This window comes from Mastomys coucha, unplaced genomic scaffold (genome assembly GCF_008632895.1).
Source record: "Mastomys coucha isolate ucsf_1 unplaced genomic scaffold, UCSF_Mcou_1 pScaffold14, whole genome shotgun sequence".
NCBI lineage: Eukaryota > Metazoa > Chordata > Mammalia > Rodentia > Muridae > Mastomys > Mastomys coucha.
Window position 1 is genome coordinate 29,813,116 of NW_022196896.1, and position 22,216 is coordinate 29,835,331.

General features: G+C 38.6%; 1 protein-coding gene across 1 annotated transcript in view; it reads left to right on the forward strand.

Moving 5' to 3' along the window:
- Window positions 1-22,216, forward strand: part of Tox (thymocyte selection associated high mobility group box) — a 314,765-nt gene that overhangs the window by 265,610 nt on the left and 26,939 nt on the right. Inside the window, exon 6 of the mRNA XM_031366679.1 lies at window positions 11,753-11,983. Within this exon, the coding sequence (XP_031222539.1) occupies window positions 11,753-11,983 (231 nt within the window). The remainder of the gene's footprint in view (window positions 1-11,752; window positions 11,984-22,216) is intronic.

The window sequence follows — 22,216 nt, forward strand, 5'->3', positions numbered from 1 at the left end:
TAAAAAAAAAAAAAGAGTCCATCAAAATCCAACTTCATGAACCAATACATTAACTAAGTTTACTTAAGGAAAATGGGTAAAGGATTACTTTCAAAAGCCTGGAAGACCCCCAAAAAAGATAGCTTACCAAAAACCATATTTCACCATGGATGACAACCTCAATGAAGCTTAACCATTCAAGTTTCAACTTTCCACAATACTGTATGACACACACACCCAAGGTCACTTACTGTGGTGTGGAGGACAGTAAAGAGGAATTGCTGGAATCCTAGGTGACGACGGTCTTCTGCTAACACATGCTAAATGTTATTAGACCCATTGCCACATCTACACACACACACTTACACACACACACGCACACACACACACACACGCACACACATACGCACACACGTTAATGGTGAGCCTAACAAATTAGTACCAGGAAGATGATAAAATTCAGTCTGTCAAATGATTGTTTCTAAAAATCAGTTCCAACAAAATATGCTAGGATGTAGTATTTTCAAGAGCTTATGTTCTTAGATATATTCTAGATGACTGAGCACATTTGATAATTCATGGAATAAAAATAACATGAAGCTTGGCCTAGCCACCTGGCATCTACCTCCTCAGGTCCTTACCTGAGCAGCTTGTGTTATTTATAAGGCAGAGGGAGCCCCAGTATAGAGGAATAAGAAGTAAGCATATTGCTCTACTCAGACAGATTAAGCAAAGGTCCAGTGGAACACAGAGACTATCACTAAAGCCTAGTAGGTATGTGTAATTATAACCAATCGTACCTCACTTTACAATAGTTTTTCTGGACAGTAACCCAAAGTTTATATTTTACATAAGGCTGCCAGGTGTCTTTGCTAAACTCATCTAAAAACAATGCAGGGTTTTATTTTTTGTTTTATTTTAGAATCAAGGGTCCTTAAAAGTGAATTTGCTTTATAGGCTGATAATGCTACAGTGCCCCACGGTTCTGAATCATTTCAAAACAAAAGGCCTTTCCACGTGTTTTCCTACAATTGATGTGTTGAGTTATTGAGCATGGTGGTATTATTAATGAAGATAATAAACCCAACTGTAAAATGAAAGAAGTGCTACAGGCTTGCTGATTTCACAGTAACTAGATGGCTCACTTTCCATGCTTATTTGAATTTATTCTTATAAGGGGATTAGATGGCCCCTCTTAGGAGGTAGAGAAAATGGATGTAAGCAGCAGAATTTTCACTTTTGGAAACAGGACATCCCAAAATTGCTGAGGTATGCCCCGTTTCTGTGGTGAAGACTTTACAATGTTTACTTTGTATGATAAGAGTTATAAGTGGAGTTCCTATGCGTTTGTTCAGCCTATTATGCAGATGGGGCTTGATTAAAATCTATTTTAAACTGCAGCGATTACTGCTAGATAGTATACATTAAAGAGCTCTCCTGGCTCCATTAAAGGCTTTGGGGCCGTGGCAGTTTATTTTAAATATGCTTATAGACATTTCTAACTTCTCTAGAGATGCTTCAATATCAGTGATTCTCTTTCCTTAATAATCATGTGTGTGTGTGTGTGTGTGTGTGTGTGTGTGTGTGTGTGTGTGTGTGATGTTAAGGATTAAACCTTGAGCTTTCTGCATACTAGGCAAAAGCCCCACCCCTGTCTCTCTTTCCATGATAATGCAAAATTTTTGTTCTCTAGGAAGTATTCTCCAAGCAACATTCTGAGCACATGTTTCTTTTAAATTAAAAGATTATTATTTTCTTATCATAAGTTTGTTAACTGCACCATTATAACTAAGAAATAATACACGGTAGTAGGCAAATTGCCAGAAGTCTGAAGATATTGTAGAAGTATGACAAATATATCCAAGTAAGTTAGAGAAAGCATGTGCAACCTGAGAAAGCTTTTGTATGGTAATTATTTATGAGTAAAGTATATGTATTTTAGTGTATTTATTCTTTAGTGTTTTAAGTATACAATAACTATAGGTATTCGGGGATCTATTTAGTGCTTTAGTTTAGCTATGTTGGTGGCTACTATGGTTTTCATACACTTTTTAGATGTATTCCAAGTTGTTCCCCTGTAATGATAAACCTTTGCCCACTACTGTACAATAGAAGAGCAGAAATATATGGTGAACCACGGAAAGGCATCACATAACAGAAAAGGGGGCATCAATACTCCTAAGACTTCTGACTTTCAATGTACCTGGCTTCTTTGGAAGTTTATTTTGTACATAATAAGGTTTCTCCTGTGTTCTAAATGAAATACAATGGAATTAAATTTTACTGTCTGGTTACAGAACCCTTGTAAGTTAGTTAATACTCTAGACTAGTGCCCATTGAACTCTTCACAACCATCTAATAAAACAAAGCTACCAGTTACCAATGGCTGCTTAAATTTATATTTAATCAAGTAATATTCAACTTAAATCCTTTCAACTCTCAATTGTACCAGCTTTATAAAGGTGATCTATAGCTATATGGGGGTTAGTAGCCACCCTTTTGGACAGGATAGAGAACATATTTATCATTCTAGAATTTTCTGTTAGACAGTGGTACTCAGATTATAGTACTAAGAATTTCTTAGAAAGTTAAGGTACTAAATCACAAGCTTTCATACATAATTGTATGAAGCCAAAATCCAGGCAATACCCAGGGACATATTTTAAATCCATTTAGCTAATTTTTTTCACCTCAACTGTATTTATCATTCTTTTATATTCATTCTAAATTCTTTGTGGTCAAAAGAGTTGGGTACTTTGCAAAATACAACCCATTCCTTGCAGGTAAGTGGTCCAAATTGAAGCAACGCTCCTTTCCAAGGAAGCTTTGCATATGGATAGAGACTCTGTGCTTCTCAAATGAGTAACAAAGCTACCACTGGAACGTAGGCCTCACAAACTCCCAGCACATCAACCACGTTCTAAAAGGATAGCTCCTTTTTGCATGTTTCTCATGTATGAAAAGCAGTGGAAAATATAAACCACACATCAGAGAATGACCCTGAGGGAAATATCTTTACGAAGCACCACGCAAGAACTAGAATGCAGAAGACATCAAGCAACAAGAGTGAAGTTTCATTTTATTTCCTTACACCATGAGAAGAAAAAGCATCATATCCAGGAAATAATCTTTTATACAAAAGGATTGGGCACCCTAATAAACCATGCTCTCTAAATTGCATTTTATTTTTATAAAAGTGAAGATCTTTCACGCATACATCGTTCCCCCTTCATGTATATCTCTAGTGGAAAAAGTGGGCATTATCTCAAAGCACAGTGGAGTTACACACAGGCACTTTTATGAGTCTTCAGATGATTGCAACCCAAGAGAACTTTGATGATGTAGCTTAATTACTGAAATAAGGACACTGAATCTTTAGTAATGAGTAGTGGAGAGATATCTTTTAAATTGGTGCTCTCAGATGTCAGTCAGTTCCCATGCATGCAGACAGTTCTGAGCAATAGTTGTTAGCATTCTGTCTAAACTCCACCCTCACAGATACCTGAAAGCAGTCAGATATGCTCCTCCCCATGGTTACCTGGCAACAGCCAGGTAGGCCTGGCCCTATAAAGGGGCTGCTTGCCCCACCCCCGCCCTGCTCTCTCTCTTATTCCTGCTTCTCTACCTTACCTCTTGCCCCTCTGTTCCTCCTTTCTCCCCATTCCCTTCCCCCATCTCCACTTGGTCATGGTTGGCCCTTACTTCTCTACACTCTCCTTCTCTCTGCATCTCTCTCCCTCTGCTACCCTCTTAACTCCCCTCCTCATCCCCTGAATAAACTGTATTCTATACTATACTGGTGTGTGTCTGGTCCCTCAGGGGGAAGGGATGCCGCTGCATAGGCCCGCTGAGGCACCCCCTTCCCCTACACCTCACCAGAACATATTCTTATAGCTCCTTCTCTTTTTATGATCACAATAGTGGTGTCATGACTCGGATCTTGAAACTCTGCAGGTTTACATTCCACCTTAGCAAATTTTTTAACTCATCACCTTGACACTTATGCTAACCATCACAAATGGCAACTTTAATAATGAACCTGTGGTTATTGAAAGAATTATATGCATTACTAATGTTCGTAAAGTACAATATAGAATCTTAATTGATTGTTATATAAACAATTCCTTACATAAATGTGCCTGTTGTGCATACTTTCATTAAAAAAAAATAACGAACTTAAAGTCAACATCTCCACATCTTCTTTTTAATACCATAGGCTTATCCCCATATATACCAACATCATTAATAATCATTAATAATAAGTAGAAATAATTTCCAGATAGATTCTTCATTTAGCATAAATTAATTTTCACATCATCACTTTTTCCTTCTTTTTTTTCTTTTTAAAAAATGTTTATTCTCTATCTTAGAGCATAAGCTATTGGTGTTCTGTTCAGGAAATTTTCCCCTGTGCCCATGTGCTCAAGGCTCTTCCCCACTTTCTTTTCTATTAATTTCAGTGTATCTGGTTTTATGTGGAGGTCCTTGACCGACTTGGACATGAGCTTTGTACAAAGAGATAAGAATGGATAGATTTGTATTGTTCTACATGCTAACAGCCAGTTGAGCCAGCACCATTTGTTGAAAATGCTATCATTTTTCCACTGGATGGTTTTAATTCCTTTGTCAATATCAATATCAAATGACCATAGGTGTATGGGTTCATTTCTGGGTCTTCAATTCCATTGATCTACCTGCCTATCACTGTACCAATACCATGCAGTTTTTATCACAATTGCTCTGTAGTACAGTTTGAGGTCAAGACTGACAAATGGGACCTCATAAAATTGCAAAGCTTCTGTAAGGCAAAGGATACTGTCAATAGGACAAAATGGCAACCAACAGATTGGGAAAAGATCTTTACCAACCCTACATCTGATAGAGGGCTAATATTCAATATATACAAAGCACTCAAGAAGTTAGACTCTAGAGAACTAAATGATCCTATTAAAAAGTGGGGTACAGAGCTATAAAGAGAATTCTTAACAGAGGAAACTCAAATGGCTGAGAAGCACCTAAACAATTGTTGAACATCCTTAGGGAAATGCAAATCAAAATGACCCTGAGTTTCACCTTGCATCAGTCAGATTAGTTATGTTCAAAAACTCAGGTGACAGCATATGCTGGCAAGGCTGTAGATAAAGAGGAACACTCCTCCATTGTTGTTGGGATTGCAAACTGGTACAACCACTCTGGAAATCAATTTGGTAGTTCCTCAAAAAATTGGGCATGGTACTACCTGAGGACCCAGCTATACCACTCCTAGGCATATAACCAGAAGATGCTCCAACATGTAATAAGGACACATGCTCCACTATGTTCATAGTATCCTGATTTATAATAGCCAGAAGCTGGAAAGAACCCAGATGTCCCTCAACAGAGGAATGGATACTGAAAATGTGGTACATTTACACAATGGAGTACTACTCAGCTATTAAAAAAAATGATGAATTCATGAAGTTTTTAGGGAAATGGATAGAACTAGAAAATATTATCCTGAGTAAGGTAACCCATCCTGAGTAAGGTAACAAAAGAACACACATGGTATGCACTCTCTGATAAGTGGATTTTAGCCCAGAAGATTGAAATACCCAAAATACAATCCACAAACCACATGAAACTCAAGAAGAAGGAAGATGAAAGTGTCGATACTTCAATTCTTCTTAGAAGGGGGAACAAAATAACCATGGAAGGAATTACAGAAGCAAAGTGTGGAGCAGACACTGAAGGAATGACCATCCAGAGACTGCCCCACCTGGGGATCCATCCCATATATAGTCACCAAACCAAGTCACTATTATGGATGACAAGTGTTTGCTGACAGAAGCTTGTTGTAGCTGTCTCCTGAGAGTCTCTACCAGTTCCTGACAAGTACTGAGGTGGATGCTTGCAGCCAACCATTGGACTGAGCAAAGGTTTCCAATAGAGGAGCTAGAGAAAGGACCCAATCAGCTGAAGGGACTTGCAGTCCCATAGGAGGAACAACAATATGAACTAACCAGTACCCCCAGAGTTCCCAGGGACTAAACCACCAACCAAAGAGTACACATGGCTGGACTCACGGCTCCAGCTGCATGTGTAGCAGAAGATAGCTTTATCGGTCATCATGGGAGGAGAGGCCCTTGGTCCTGTGAAGACAGACTCTATGCCCCAGTGTAGGGGAATGCTGGGCCAGGAAGGAGGAGTGGGTGGGTTGGTGAGCAGGGGGGAGGGGGAGAGCATAGGGGATTTTTGGAGGGAAAACCAGGAAAGGGAATAACATTTGAAATGTAAAGAAAGAAAATATCTAATAAACTTTTAAAAGAAAAAAAAATAAAAAATTTTTTTAAAAAGATTGTATGTAAAAGTAGATTTAAAAAAAAAAAAAAAGAAAAAGAAATGTTTATACTTGGCTAGGAGTGATGATGAACACCTTTAGTTCCAGCATTCTCTATGTGAGTTCCAGACCAGCCTGGTCTACCAATGGGGTTCAGGACATCCAGGGCTGTTACCCAAACTAACTCTGTCTCAATTTTTTTCTGTGTTTCCTTTTTATTCCTTACATACCTTACACCCCAACCACAGTTTCCTCTATCTTTGCTTCTCCCAATCCTCCTACCTTCCACCTTGCCTAAGTGTATACTACAATATTTCTTACTGAGTTGTTGTGCTTCCTGTCATATCATCAGAAGTCACCCACAGCTGAATGCTTGTCTCCTCTGACTACTCCATCCTTAATATTAGTTTTTGTTAATATGGTTTTAATTGAAGTAGACTTACAGCACTCTAACCCCTTTTTTTCTCCCTCCAATCCCTCCCAGCCACCCTCTTATGCCTCCTTAACACTCAAGCTTACAGCTTCTTTTTCTTTGATTTTTATTGCATACATACATACTTGTGTGTGCACCCGCATGTGTCCATATGTGTGTATGTGTGTATGTGTGTATGTGTGTGTGCACAAACATATGTAACCTACTGAGTTCTAGGGCTGACCACTCTGTATTGGGTACCTAGTAAGGGGGTTCCTCCCTAAGAGAGGCTAATTCCTCTTCTCCCAGCAGTCCTTGGTTGCCTATAGTTCTTTGCACAGGGGTGAGGCTCTGAGAAAAGTTTCTCCTTCCACATTAACATGTCCATTGAAACTGCCATTTTTATGACCTTGTTTATGCAGCTATTTCTAGGAGAAACTTTCCCAGCAGACTTTTTGCTGTTACATGATTCTTACCAGCTCTCCACCCCCTCTTACTCCATGTCCCCTGATCTGTAGATGCAGGAACTATGAGGTAGATGTTTCTGTTGGGGTAGGGCTCCCCATAATTTGTTGATCTCTGTATTGGGTGCAGTTTTACTTTTCTTTTACTGTCTCCACTTGCTGTAAAGAAAGACTTCATTGATGAGGGGTAGTAACTACATGGATCCAGGAAAGGTGGCTCACACACTGTCTTTAATGTTCTTCATTGCCAACCTCATTGGTTCCTTTTATTATTCTTTTTTTTAAATGACTTTATTGTTATAACTGCAAAGGGCTGTTTATAAAATTAGATGCTATAAAAAACTATAAAGAAGAAAACCACAAAGGTACATCCTATAGTGCAAAGAAATTGCTAGTAAGATTTCAAATACTTTTTAAAGAAAGCCTATCCATGTTTCTCCTTTTGCTACATATTTGTTTATCCTAACGTGCTCAAGTAAGCTGTGTGTAATTTCCTGTAACAGAAACTGCTTTTTCTAACATTCATTTGTCTTTCCTGTCAAAGTATTATTTTATAGTATATTATTTTATGCTAGTACTATGGTAACTGTTAAGTACTTTCTGTGTATTTCAGGAGCTACTTAAGTGCTATAGTAAACAAAACTAGACCTCACCTTACCTTGGTAGCACTACCAATTGGGCTGAAAAAAAAGCACGGCAACCATGTGAATATTGTTGTGTAGTTAGAAGTTCATCATATGCTATGGATAGAAATCTAGGTAAAACAGCAATTACATTAAAAGAGCCTGACGTGAGTTTGAGATATGATTAAGAGGGTTCAGATAACGACATCAAATAACATTTGCTTCTATGCATGTCAAATGAGGAATTCACAGACCTAACAAGCATCCAGCCACAAATAGTCATAGAAACCCTATGTGCTTATGAGGCTCATGAAAGAAGAGAGTTACAGCACAAAGCCAGGCAGAGAATGGTGCCGTGAAATGACCATGTAGAGGAAGACGAGCCAAAGAAAACTCCTCTAAAGCCAGCAATTCTAGCCAAATAAGAGATGATTTCATTAGTTGTGTGTTCTAAGACTAGAAGAGAAGATTCCTCTCTTCCTGGGGAAGTTAGATTGTCTATGAAGGCATTGGTGACTTTATGAAGAGCTAAAAGAATAGAAACCAGCAGGAAGTTATGACAAGAGACAATGCATAGCCAGCACAAACATGGTTGGAGAAGTTGGTTACAGAAAGAAGACTGTGAGCATGTGTCATCTTAGCAGACAGAAAAGGGTAGTTTATTTCTTTTTCAGTATATTTTATGTGTTAGGTAATCAAATGGAACTAGATAGTTTGACTAAGATCAGCTTCCCATGCCTAGGTACATCAGGACATGTATTAAAGTTTCTTCAGGCAAGCCCAATGGGAAGACATAATTGATGACTAATTCTTCTAACAGAATTTGATGGTATCCAGAAGTTTCCCAAGATCACCTCTAAGATTCAAACTAGAGAAGTTATCAACTAGTGTTAATCTACATTAGCTTTACAACTTGGTTCAGAGCATCATGTTATCATGGGGTTCCTTGAGCTTGTAGAGTAGATATTTTTAGAGTATCCAACTTCCTTTTTTCTAGCAGAATATTTTTTCTATTTTCTAAATTTTTTTATTGTTCAAGAATTTCAAACAAGCATATAATGTACACTGCTAAACTTCCCCATTCTCTCCTGTCTAATTCCTCTCCTGTCCCTCCCTCTTTTTCCTTCCTGTTTTAGTCACTATTCTATTGCGGTCAACAGACACCATGACCAAGAAGACTCTTATAAAAGAAAGCATTTAATTAGGGGCTTGCTTACAGTTTGAGAGGTTAGTCCATTGTCATCATGGTGGGAGCAATGGCAGCACACAGGCAGACATGGTGCTGGAGAAGTAGTTCTACATCCAGATCTGTAAGCAACAGGAAGACAGAGACTCTTGGCTTCATATAGACTTTTGCAACCCCAAGGCCCACCCCCAGTGACACACTTCCTCGGTCCTCAGTCAAAGGCGGTCCTCCCACCTTCTAGTTCTTTTATGCAGTTACCCACTCCAGTGACCAAACATTCAAACATATGAGCCAATTGGGGTATTCTTATTCAAATCAAGACACCTCTCAACACTGTGTATTCTTTTGAAATGCACACGTACACTCAGTGCTACCTGTGTGTTCAAGGGTGTAGGATGCTGCAGTAGAGGATGGAGAGCCATTTAGGAGCCAAATCTCTGTAGAAAATCAGCTATTCCCCTCCCATCAGTTGTCAGTAGCCAGTTGTCATCTTATTATCCTTCTCAGTTCTCTATGTTTCTCAAATGAATACAAAGCCAAAGAATTTACTTTAAGCCTGTTTCCTGTTTCTTACTGGTACTTGAGCAAGTCTTTCAAACTGACTTTACATATCAAATATGAAGAGGATGTTTTTGCATTTCTTTGATGAGTTAATTTTTAAAGTTTTAAATGTGTCATCATTTGTATTTGAATAGGCTTCTAAACTTTTTAGATATTTAAGTATATACATTCCAGTAATTATAAAAATTGATCTGAAACTAACTCATGGTAGAAAATTGGGGGCTCAGGGAAATTAATTTCAGAAAGACAACATAGCTGTTGGGTAATTAAGGGAGGTCGTGAATTTAGATTTTCTGATATAGCCATAGAACTCTTAATTGAACGTGCTTTGTCTGCATGGTAAGGGAGGGTAGTTCTTGTACACATACATCTTACCAAGCATGCTATGTGAATAAGTCGTATGAAAAGGGAAAGTCCGGGTAGGAAAAGTACACATCAGCCAGAGAAGGTAAAGGTCAGAATAGCTGTGAGAGTGCTGTGAGAGAGCTGTGAGAGTGCCTACTGTGGGGAGATAGCGTAAATAAGACTTAGGTCAGTATGACAGGCACCTGTGAACATGGTTCTTCCAGTTAGCACTGGTATATATATATCATATATATATACCATATATATATAACATATGTATATATGTGTGTTTGTGTATATATATACATATACATATACATATACATATATACATATTCATATGACTTTATAGTTGAAAAGTGAAAAGAAATACTCACAAAAATCCTCATTTTACAGAGATGGATTAAATGACATCACATTTACTTAGCAACAAACATGTTATTCACCTGCATAACACACTAGTACTGTGGTGTAGCATTCTTAATTGTGTCAGAATAACCATTTAAATTACCTCAAAACAGGGGGAAAAGATGGAATCTATTTTTAGTTGGAGTACATGCAGTTCTAAATTGGTCTAGAAATCTCTAGAATCTAGATAATTTTTGGGTATACTCTTCAACATGTTAGTCATTAGGTACTCATAGATTGTTGAACTTTAAAAAGGGTATAACTCATCTTACTCATTTAAGCATTCATTATCATCATATAGCTCTTGAAACCCAAACAGGACAGTGTAGATTATAGAATATTTTCCCTCATTACAGAAAGTTCCCCTTGATAAGCGTGACCCAGATTCTAAGCCAGTCAAAACCATAAGCATTGCTGGATTCCTACTCCCACCCTACCCACTCACATCTATAGGCCAAAATATAGAATCAAGAACCATTTGACTTTATTTCCTAAGCATGCTGACCAATGTTTAAAGTCATAATTAGGAAGCTAAGTCAGAACTCCCTAGAAGAGAACAGAGTCAGTAAGGTCACTACAAGAGAAGATTGCTGTTGTTTCAGCTACAGTGACAGAGAAAGGGTGAAGCCAGGTAAGGAGTAGCATTTAACTGTGTAGCACTTGCTGACAGCTGTTAGGACTGAGTTCAAATCCCCGGAACTCGTGTAAAGCCAGATGTATTATCACATTTCTGTAGTCCCTGCACATCTACAGAAAGAAATAGAGTTAGGCAAAGCTTCAGCTAGGCAGGGCATACACAACAGAAGGAAACAAGACAAGTTCGAGCTACATAAATTGAACTGGGAAAAGGGTGAGTAGGGAGGTCACATGAAATGTGCAGTTACAGCTGGGCGGTGGTGGCGCACGCCTTTAATCCCAGCACTTGGGAGGCAGAGGCAGGTGGATTTCTGAGTTCAAGTCCAGCTTGGTCTACACAGTGAGTTCCAGGAAAGCCAGGGCTACACAGAGAAACCCTGTCTTAAAAAACAACAACAAAAAAAAAAAAAAAAAAAAAAAAAAAAAAAAAAAAAAAAAAAAAAAAAAAAAAAAAAAAAAAAAAAAAAAAGAAAAAAGAAAGGAAGAAAGGAAGAAAGAAAGAAAGAAAGAAACAAACAAACAAAGGAAGAAAGAAACAAAGAAAGAAATGTGATCTTTGTAGTTTTTGTTCTCTTGTGTAGTAGGGATCAAATTCAAGACCTGGAACATACTGGACAAGCATTCTACCAGTGAGCTATATTCCAAACAAAATGTGAAGATTTACACGTAAAACTATACTATCAATACTTAGTATTCTTAGAAATGCCTCGGGTAAGGGTTGTCTGGTGGCATTTTGAGTCTGTGTCAAGGGAATATAGCAATATGATTCAGCCACTGATTTTTCTCAGTTCCTCCATAACTCTATCTTGATTTTTATTTCAGATCAATGGAGGAGAGAAGCGGCCTGCCTCTGATATGGGAAAAAAACCAAAAACTCCCAAAAAGAAGAAGAAGAAGGATCCTAACGAGCCCCAGAAGCCTGTGTCTGCCTATGCTTTGTTCTTTCGGGATACCCAGGCTGCCATCAAGGGCCAGAACCCAAATGCTACTTTTGGGGAAGTCTCGAAGATTGTGGCATCCATGTGGGATGGCCTAGGAGAAGAACAGAAACAGGTAAGAGGGTTTAAAATCACTGCAGTTAGCTTGATGGCAGACAGTGTGTGAGAGCCTCTATGAAACTAAGGGAAATTAGTCAGATACCATAACTGTGACTGCGAAAGTGTCCTCTGTCTGAACCATATGTTAAGAGAGTGCCACTTAATCTTGTACTCTCTTTATACTCTTCCCTAAGTAGCATGTTAGTTTCCCTTGTTTCAAAGTTTATACAGCGTAGCGGCTTTTGGAAGGACTTCCACATACCCTAGCCAGGATTGCATCACTTCTTAATGTTGCCCATATGAGCACAGAGACTAAAAGTTTCCCCTTTGAAAACTAGCCACACCGCTCTTCGGTGCTTGCTATTTCCTCTCCTGTCTGTCATCAAGCTCTTTTTGCTCTGAGCAAATGAACCTCAAGTTTGTTTCTATCCTTGTCCCTTCCCTAAAGACCACCAGGGTGTGTTATTTAACCCCTCACATATATTTAGCTCACGTTTCTAGGCTGTGTTAAGTGGGACCAGACGGCTGCTTTTCTTTCTTTTCCTATGGATGGCTAGGGTGTGACTGAGGGCCATGCTTAGGGAGGAGTGTGTAAGACATGACAGCAGTACCACGAGTCATCTAGGTAATCTTAAAGAGGGTGAGGAGTCACACTGAGAGCTCACGTACATGAAGAAGAAATATTAATTCTATGTCTAAACTAATGGGTAGACATTGTCACAATGTAGTATTGCTGCAAACAAATAATCACGATAACTAAAATAAATGGTCAATATAACAACATAACACAGCTATTGCAAAGGCAGTTGTTGCACTAAACATATATTTAGATAACATTTGACTCTTCACCATGTCCAGGGAAGTGTATTTAAAAGCAAGGATAATGCACTTGCTGTGCAAGTGTGAAGACCTGAGTTTAAAACACATACAGAAGAGAGCTCCGATAAAGCCAGATGTGATGTCACACATTTCTATTCATAGCACTTCTACAGTAAGATGGGAGGTAGAGACAGGAGAATTCCTGGAAGCTCATGAGCCAGCCTGGCACAACAGTAAACAACAAAGAGTCTCTGCCTCGAACAACATACAAGGCAATGGCCAGCACCTGAGATGGTCCTCTGAACTTCTCACATACACCTTGGCACACACAAGACTCCTGCAAACACGCACACATGCACACACATACATGTATGCACACATGCTTGCATGCATGCATACACTCATGCATGCACGCATGCATGCACATGAATTCACACTTGTACATATACACATACAGGACAAGGATGCAGGGGAGAGATTGAAACTTTAAAAAAAAGAGAGAAAACAGAAAAATGTCTAGATTCTGGTGGAATCTTAGTTTATGTCAATATCTATCCTCTAAGTAGGGTTTTATACTCTTGAAAGACATTTGAATTACTTCCTTTTTTCTGTTCAGTACTCATAGACCTATAATGAATTGTTCAAAATCTATGAAATAAAGTCAGGAAAATTAAGTTCACTCATTTATTGGACAAATATTTTTGAGCATATATTTGCCAAGCACTGTCCAGACACAATAGACCTGGCAGCAAGCAAGACAAACCAGTCTCCAGATGCTGAACAAGCAACCTATACTTATTTCATTGGAACATAGAGTTTCTATGAGGAGGACTTGCCATTTAACTTAAGTTATGAAAAACTCCTAAAAATGGCAAAGATTGCAATGATAAAAACCAGATGCCAAGAAACAAAACTTACTTCTCCCATTCCCAATACTGCCAACTCCTTAAGTCAGTTATCCCTTATGATCTGAAATTAATACACATTTTCCTTTTTTAACTTATTTTTATGTCATGTGCATTGGTATTTTTGCCTGAATGTATATCTGGGTGAGGGTATCGGATCCCCTGGAACTGGAGTTAGAACAGTTGTGAGTTGCCATGTACGTGTTGGGAATTGAACCTGGTACTCTGGAAGAACAGCCAGTGCTCTTAACTTCTGAGGCATCTATCTAGCCAAATATATATTTTCTTATGCCTTCGAGATTGTCAGGCAGAATGAATGTCAACAAGACCTGGCCTGCAGAGTACTGGGTGCAGTACTTTGAGAGTGATAAAGATACTGTGTGATAAAGATACTGTGTGATTGTTAATAGAGCAGGTAATGCCATAGTTTATAATTCTAAGTGAAACCTAATGTGACCATTTCAGGACTTTGGAGCCAGTTTCTAGCTGCTCCCTAACTCAGATCAATTATTTTCTATACTCTCAGATTTTAAATGAAGTTTCCAATTGAGGGTGGAACTGTAGAGATATCATATCCTCCAGTTATCCCCCCCCCCCATCCAATTGCTGAATGATGGCCAAAGTACACGTGGATGAGATGGCCCAGCCCTTGGCCCTGTTCTCTGAACAATGTCGTGTCCTTGCCTGGCTATTCTGCTGTTCTGCCAATCTTCCATGCACTCTTGGGAATGTTCTGAGCATCAAGCCCTGTCCTCCTCTTCCCTGAGATTACACTTCCCAGAGGAAGTTCCAGAAAGTGCCTTTTCCTCAAGGATTGTGCACAGCAACCCTTGGCATCAGAATATAGATGTGCTTGTTCTTTCTTCTGCCTTGCCTTCTGCTTTTTCAAAAACATCACTTTCTCTAGCTAACACTTAGTCACCTTTTCTTATGTGTCTCTGTGGTCCCAGTTGTCCTACGACTCTCCTATATTCAAAACCAGGATTTTTAAGAGAGAGGTCTACAAGGACTTCTCACACCCCAGGATCTGTCCTTTGCATTACCAATGTAAAAATTGCTGTCTATACTCTTATTTCTGGTGGAAAAAAATAATGCTCATACACCCAACACTAGATAATTCCAAGTGTGAAGAGTCAAGTTTTGTCTACTAATTCTATTACAATGATGATTTGTATTTTTAATATAACAAGAAAGAAGTATTGAAATAGCTTTTAACATTTTTTTTTGCTTAGCTGTATAAGGAAACTATGTGTCTGTGATCACATGTCTATGCATATGTCGGGGGGAGAAAGAGAGAAGTGCTCTTATCAACTTAAAGGAAGACATTACTCACATTCCCTACTCTAGGTATCCGGGCTTATACTGTAATAGCCAAGACTTCTTAATAAATCACTTGTAATGTCAAGACATTTTCCCTTTTCTCTTTTGTGTTTTTCTTCTCATTCAATAACAAACTCAAAGCCAGACATTGGTGACACACATTTAATCCTAGCACTCTGGAGGCAGAAGCTGGAGGATCTCTGTGAGTTTGAGACCAGCCTGATCTTCAGAGAGAGTTTTAGGAAAAGAAAAGAAAGGAAGATAAAAGAAAGGAAGAAAAGAAAAGAGACCTCAAAATGTGTCTACTCCCTTGGTTCTGACTTATGGTTCTGACTTGAGATGTTTAGAAGAAATTCATTTGATACATAAAGGATACAATTATACAATAGTTGGACAATAGGATTCATATCCAAGAATCAAATCTACTGAATAAAAAGACTTATGCCAAGATTATCTAAGAAAATATTACTATATTATATTTTTTAAGGAAGTAAGTACTTTAAAATTTGAGTACTTTTTTGAGAGTTACCCAAACAAGGTGTTGTGAGCAATTCAGGTTACCCTGAGATAGTTTGTATCTGAGCCTGATGTTCCCTGTTGCAGCAGGAATACAGGAGAGCTGACTCTTTCCCTCTAAAGGTGCTCTTGTTTAATAAAGACAGAGACTGTAGATTCCTCTCCAACGATTGGATTATGATACTACACTACAGCACACATAGGGCCTACACCCACCCATGCATCCGAGTAAGGAGCATATGGCAGCCTATGGCCGGGCCGCTGCTCTGCTGCTCTGTGGCAGCCTGTCACTGAATGTTTGCAGGAGATGCCAGTGTGGAGAGTATGCCTGCCCAAAAGGTACACTGGAGCTTCCAAAAACCATCATGAAATTATTCCAGAATGTTATATCTGCTGCATTACCACCTGTTCATCCCCTTTTAATTTGGACTCATTGTGCCAACTCACTATAATATCTGCTTCAAACTCAAAGTAATTGTACTTAACTCTCATTTAATGTTTGAACTTGGGGAGCCTACTTACTGCTCTGTATTTTAAAGGAACACTCCTAAATTAGTTTAGACAAGCCCACAGGATAGTTTTAGGTTGTGTAGGCGGTTAGGGTAGGAGGTAGAAATTTCATGTGCTGTAGTTGCTTAAAAACCTTGTTGTCATACTAACCCACAATATAGCAGCTACCAATATAAGAACAAACAGAGGGAAATGGACAGGATTATCGATGACTTACTGGGGACTCGGGAAATTACAATATTTAAGAGGAAACATCATTAGCAAGATGACAAGTAAATAGCTTTCTGCCAAGCAGAAGAAACACACCTAACAGAGCACTGTGATTCCATCCCATGCCTGCTCAGTGTGCAGTCGAGGCAGGAATGAAAAGCCAGCTCGGAGAATACATCTTAACTTTTTAGAATCCATGGTGACTGAGAAACTGCGTGTACTTTGGTTCTGCAAATACTCTGTCAATGAAGAGAATTCAAAAGGAAGGCAAGAGGAGGAATAACTATGGTCAAGGCAAACAACCCCCTCCCTCCCCCACGAATCCTTCCCTCCAAAGACGCTGAACACAGTCCACAGCTCGAGAAGGCTCCATTTTAATACTTGGGAAGACAAGGCTGGATCCGGCATGCAGAGAGAACAGTGCTTAGGATCCCAACTGGGGGCTTTAAATGCTAATGACTCGTAAGACAATGAAGAACCCATTTCAGAAGCATACCAAGTCGTTTAAAAGGGACCAGATGGAGAAAGGGGATAAAACACGAATATTGCTGTGATTCTGGGTTTTGCTACTTTTCTCTCCCTGACTGGAGTCTGCAGAGGAAGAAAAATCAGTTAACAATACTATCCTCTTGCATCCTGGCGCCTGGCTTCAGCAACCCTTGGCATCTTTTTACAAAGTTCCATCTAAATTTCTCATCTACCTCCATCACTTTGGAATGCTCTGATTCTGATCACTGTGGTAAAGGGCCCGAGCTCATGATGGCAATATAAGACAATTCCAACTCAATAAAATAAAAGGAGTGGTCAGCTTCCAACAGAACAGGTTGACCCAGAGTGCTGTAAAGGGTTCTTGAGTCCCTTTTAGTCATGGAAAGTCACCTTAAATCAGAACCAGATGTAAATTACTAAATGAACCTTAAGTTCCAAATTGGAGACACAGTCGGGCTGTAAGACATTTAGCAAATTACAAACAAAATGTTCTTGTTTACATTACGTTAAATGGCTTTAAAGCTGCAGCCAAGAGCTAAATAAACATGCTGTTATGCTAAAAATGGAGTGGAAAGCCTATTCGGATTTGGTGTATTGGGGGAAACCACAGCTCATGGGTGCCCGGAGAGTGTATTTTTGTAAATGCTAGTCCTGTCGTGGAAGAAGAGAGTGGATTTACCTCACGATGCACTGCCTAATGAGCAGATATCACTTGCCGGGAACATGTTTGAATACTGTAGCATATGCCTTCTTTCGGGATGCATAATTCATATCCAAGGATATTAGACCCAGCAGTTCAGCTCAATAGCAGCACCTCATTATTTTATCTCTCAGTATTTATTCCTATGTTTGACGCCTCATGAAATTACTGTTAATGTGTTTATATAAGGGCAGATCTGACAAGTGGGAAGAGTGTCATTTCCTCCTTCTTCCTGCTGCTGTCTCTTCTTCCCTGGTAGAAGGGGCAACTGTAAATAGTTAATTTGCTTCAATTATGAGCCTGTCCTGCTAAATTAGAAGCAGCAGGGATATGAAGAGCCAGAATTATACTTAGGAAGCAGTGACAAATCCTCTGAGCCCATGGAATCCAATCATTTGCTTCTCATTCATGCTCAGACACCCACCACATAAATGCTGCTGGGGATTTTGCTCCTTATCGTAGGACAAAATTTGGATTTCATGTCAACCATACTTAAGGTTAACGAAATCCCTGCATTTGAACAGGTATAAATTTGTCTTAACAATTTACATATAAACATGGTGTGTTTCCTACTCTCTAAAAGATGAAACATATTGGATAGCTTATTGGCTTCATAAAGCAATTGTTCATGCAGAAGTCTCAGCACTATACCCAAGTACACACACACACACACACACACACACACACATACACACATGCACATTTATAGAGGAAGAGGGTATGAATTTGATAGGGAGGTATCAAGAAGGACGTAGGAGGAGATGGAGGGGGAATGAGGGGATAGGTATGATGAAAAGACATTGTACTCATATATGATACACCCAGAAACAGAAAATAAGAAGATAAAAAAGTAATTATTCTCAAAAAATTACAATATTCAAATAATATATAAGGAAATTTTTAATTACCAAAAAATAATAAAGACCATAGCATGTAAGCAAAGTTTATATTCACAGAAATTTGCAAATGGGCAATTAGATTATACCATGAAATGTTAAGCATATTTCACTTCTAAAGCCAGGTTCCCCCCCCCCCTCTCTCTCTCTCTCTCTCTAAGTATATATATGGACAATAGTGCTTTTGTGTATGTATATGTATACATACACAAAACATATACAGAACATATATATGATGTTAGTACGTCAATGAGAGTGTTTCATGGCACCATGGATATAAGCATGTATAATTCAGGTGTGTGAATATTTATATACTATACACAGTAAGAGTTAATAATTCATTTAAATGTTTCCATAGCTCTGATGAAGAGATAACTCCAGTTGATATTCATTCCATTCCAGTCTGTTACAACTCTTCATTTGTATATATGTTTGGGATAAATTGCATATCTATCAAATTCTCTGCTTCCATTAATGTGTGTTTTAATTTAGAAGATCCAATTTAGTAATTTATCCTTAAAATCATGCTAATGCTGACTCACACAATGTGAATCTCCATTCTGAGGATTTTCATTCAATAAATCCTGGCATAGGGTTCACAACAGTGCTTCTATTGATATGGACAATGTGGACAACAGTGTTTTTGTGCCATTATACAGCCTAATGCCATTGCAGCTAGGGTATTGTGTAGGACCACTGTTATATCAACACCAGAACAGTACCACCTGCCAACACACTACTCAGGATAATGTCCTATCTTTTGCTGATGTCTGACTGTGTTTCCTGAGCACCTACTATGTATCAGACACTGCTCTGAATGCTGGGCTTTTATCATGAGAAATAGACCAGACCTTACAACTATGAATTTCAACGTGCATCTTATGGCATTTTCATATCTAGGGGGAGCCATGAGCAAACAGAAGTGAATCTTTGATACCATATTGCTTTGATTCACTCCTAATCCTGCCATACAGTATTATTTATTGTGCCTGTGATTCCTGTTCTCGGAAACAGGAGGAATATCACCAAGGCAACACTGTCTTTGGAGGAACTAAAGATGATACATAAAAGAAAGATCCTGATGATGACAATGACAAGAGGCATGGAGTCAAAGCATGATTTTGCTGCTACTTGGTGTCTGTACCCTTCATGCTTCATTAAACACATAGGAATCAGCCTGTTAGTTAAGAGTAATTAATTAACAACATGGTACTTAGTGAGTTGTCTTCATTTAATAAATCAGTAGATACATTTTACAGCCATTTCTAAAGCCAAACTGCCTGTTTCTGGTCCCTAGTAGCCAGGGACAGATGGCGTCAACATGGCCGAAATTCGTCAGGTGTATGAAAGAGTCTTCGAAAGGAATCAGTAGCAAGATTTCTGTCATATCATGTAACATTCTCAGTCCTTGAAACACAACCTTATGAAATCTTTCCAGTTAGAGTGTCCTTATAAAGATGCTGAGCAACTTACACAAAATAGATAGGTAGACACATTTAAGGACCAAGTGGCATAAAACACTGCCGCACTTTTTCCAACGGACTTAAAAGACATCATTCTTAAAAGCAGGTATACATATGAATGTGCTGAAGAGGTATCTCCAGGATTGTAATGAAGTCATTCTTCTTCATACATAATTCTGTTGTTAAGCATTTTCTCTAAGTAAGAAATGGTAGTGGAAAAAAAGACATTTGTGCTTAACCAAAAGAGAAAGCACCTTGTCTGTTTTTAAATAGGGTTTGAGTAGAATTCAGAATAAGAAGGATTTTACACCTTTTTCTTATAACTGTGACAACTGCTGAAGCAAACTAACTAGAGATTACAACCCAGAGCCAGAGAGAAGAAAGGAAGAGGGAATTATCAAGTATTTTTAAGATGTTGCTTTTCAGGGGCTGGAGACTTGGCTCAGAAGTTAAGAGCGCTGACTGTTCTTTGAGAGTTCCTGAGTTCAATTCCTAGCAACCACATGGTGGCTCACAACTAACTGTTATGGGATCTAATGCCCTCTTCTGGTGTGTCTGGAGACAGCGACAGTATACTCACATATATGAAATAAGTAAATAAATAAATCTTAAAGAAAATGTTGCTTTTCTCTGTGAGCTGGGTAGATTGTTTGGGAAGAAGAATGCAAGGGGGAACTGACAGATTACATTAGAATTTTTATTCTGGTTAAGTGTGTAGTACTCACTGACATTGAAGTGCTGATTTTAATTAGGAATTATCAGCCTATACAAACACACATACTAAGTAGTATTTAGAGCATTCAGTGAATCACAGGATCACATGAACAGGATTTGCATCCTTCAGAATTGCTATCTGATGTCTATCTATGTGTGTTTTGGGTTAGCTGTTATACATGTTTTAGTTTAACCAAGGAGATGTGATCCTTAGATAGGAAATGGTGGCTTACTTGGAATAACAAACCACAGCATATAACTATGTTAAGGAAGGATGAATTCAAAAGTGTTTAGATGAGCTGAGGAAATGATAAATGATATATTATGATTTTTAAATCCTCTTCTGGCCAACTTTGTACTTTATTTCAAACAGCTGTGGCCCATTTGGAAGCCATTTTGTAGCTCAGCAGAAAACTAATATTTACTGTATGAATCACATACCTTTAAAATATTTGTCTTTCCTGAGAGAAACTATCTCTTTCCCAAACTTAACTTTGACATAAATCAGACCCATCCTCACAGGCCAGGTTCACGCGTTTGATCACTGAAGTGATCATTCACTGCCGAACACAATCCCACAACCGCTTTGGTTTCTGCAAATAAAGGGCTTTCTCCATCTATAACTTGAAGTCTTGAAACATCTTTCAAGGGTTTTTTACCACTTATCTTGAAATGTCTCTTCTAAAGTAAGAATTAGCCCTACTTCCTTTACACGTGGAATTCTTATATATGAATATCATTCTCTTTGGACACTTCCATTTAATACAGATTTCAAACAGCATCCTAACCCAATTTTAGACAGTAGCATCAGAAAGGCATACCCAGTGTGTAGAACTGCTACCATTAGGTATTTCTCAAAGGTGGAGGGTCTAATTATTGCTGGGTAGACAACCTCATTCTGATCTGGGCTACCCTCCTTTAAACACAATTACAGAAATATACCTCCTGAAATGACCCCCCTTGAATTCTCCCTCTGAACATCTGCAGCTATTTGGGAACGTGTGGACCCATCAATCCACATAATGTGAAGTGATGAGTTTACTCTTCCCTAAAGTGGTGTTTAGGCACTTAAACAATGATCCCAACATAGCTGATCATCAATAGCCAATGGGGAGCCATTTGTGAAACAGGAATGTCTGAATGCTAGTCAGGTATCCCATAACAGCATCGATCCTGGGATGGAACCAGGCCTTATGTTCAGCATGAAGGGTGGGAGTTACCCTCCTCCATCTCCTAGTTGTTAATCAACACATTGCAGGAATGTTAACACTGTGTGTGGTGTTTACTGACAGCAGTCCAACAAAGGGTAACAACATACTTACATGTTGCTGTTTTCAATAGAAACCAAATGAAAAAAAAAAAAAAGAAAAGATTGGAAATGCTAGAATCAGGCCATCTTATCTTTGCTACTTAGGAAACAATACTTTGAGCAAAGGCTAGAGGCCTAAATGTATTATAAGTCCCTCTAAAAGCTAAATGTACCCTAAGCAATAGGAAGCACAGCATAGCATGTTAACTAAAAATCATTATATCATCATTTAGGACACTTAGAAGTGTCAAAGATTATATTTACTAAAATAAAAAATTATTAATTTTTTTTCAAATTTTTCTAAGATGTCAATGTGTATAGAAGAAAATACCTCTCAAAATCATTTGTGTGTGTGTGTGTGTGTATGTGTGAGAGAGAGAGAGAGAGAGAGAGAGAGA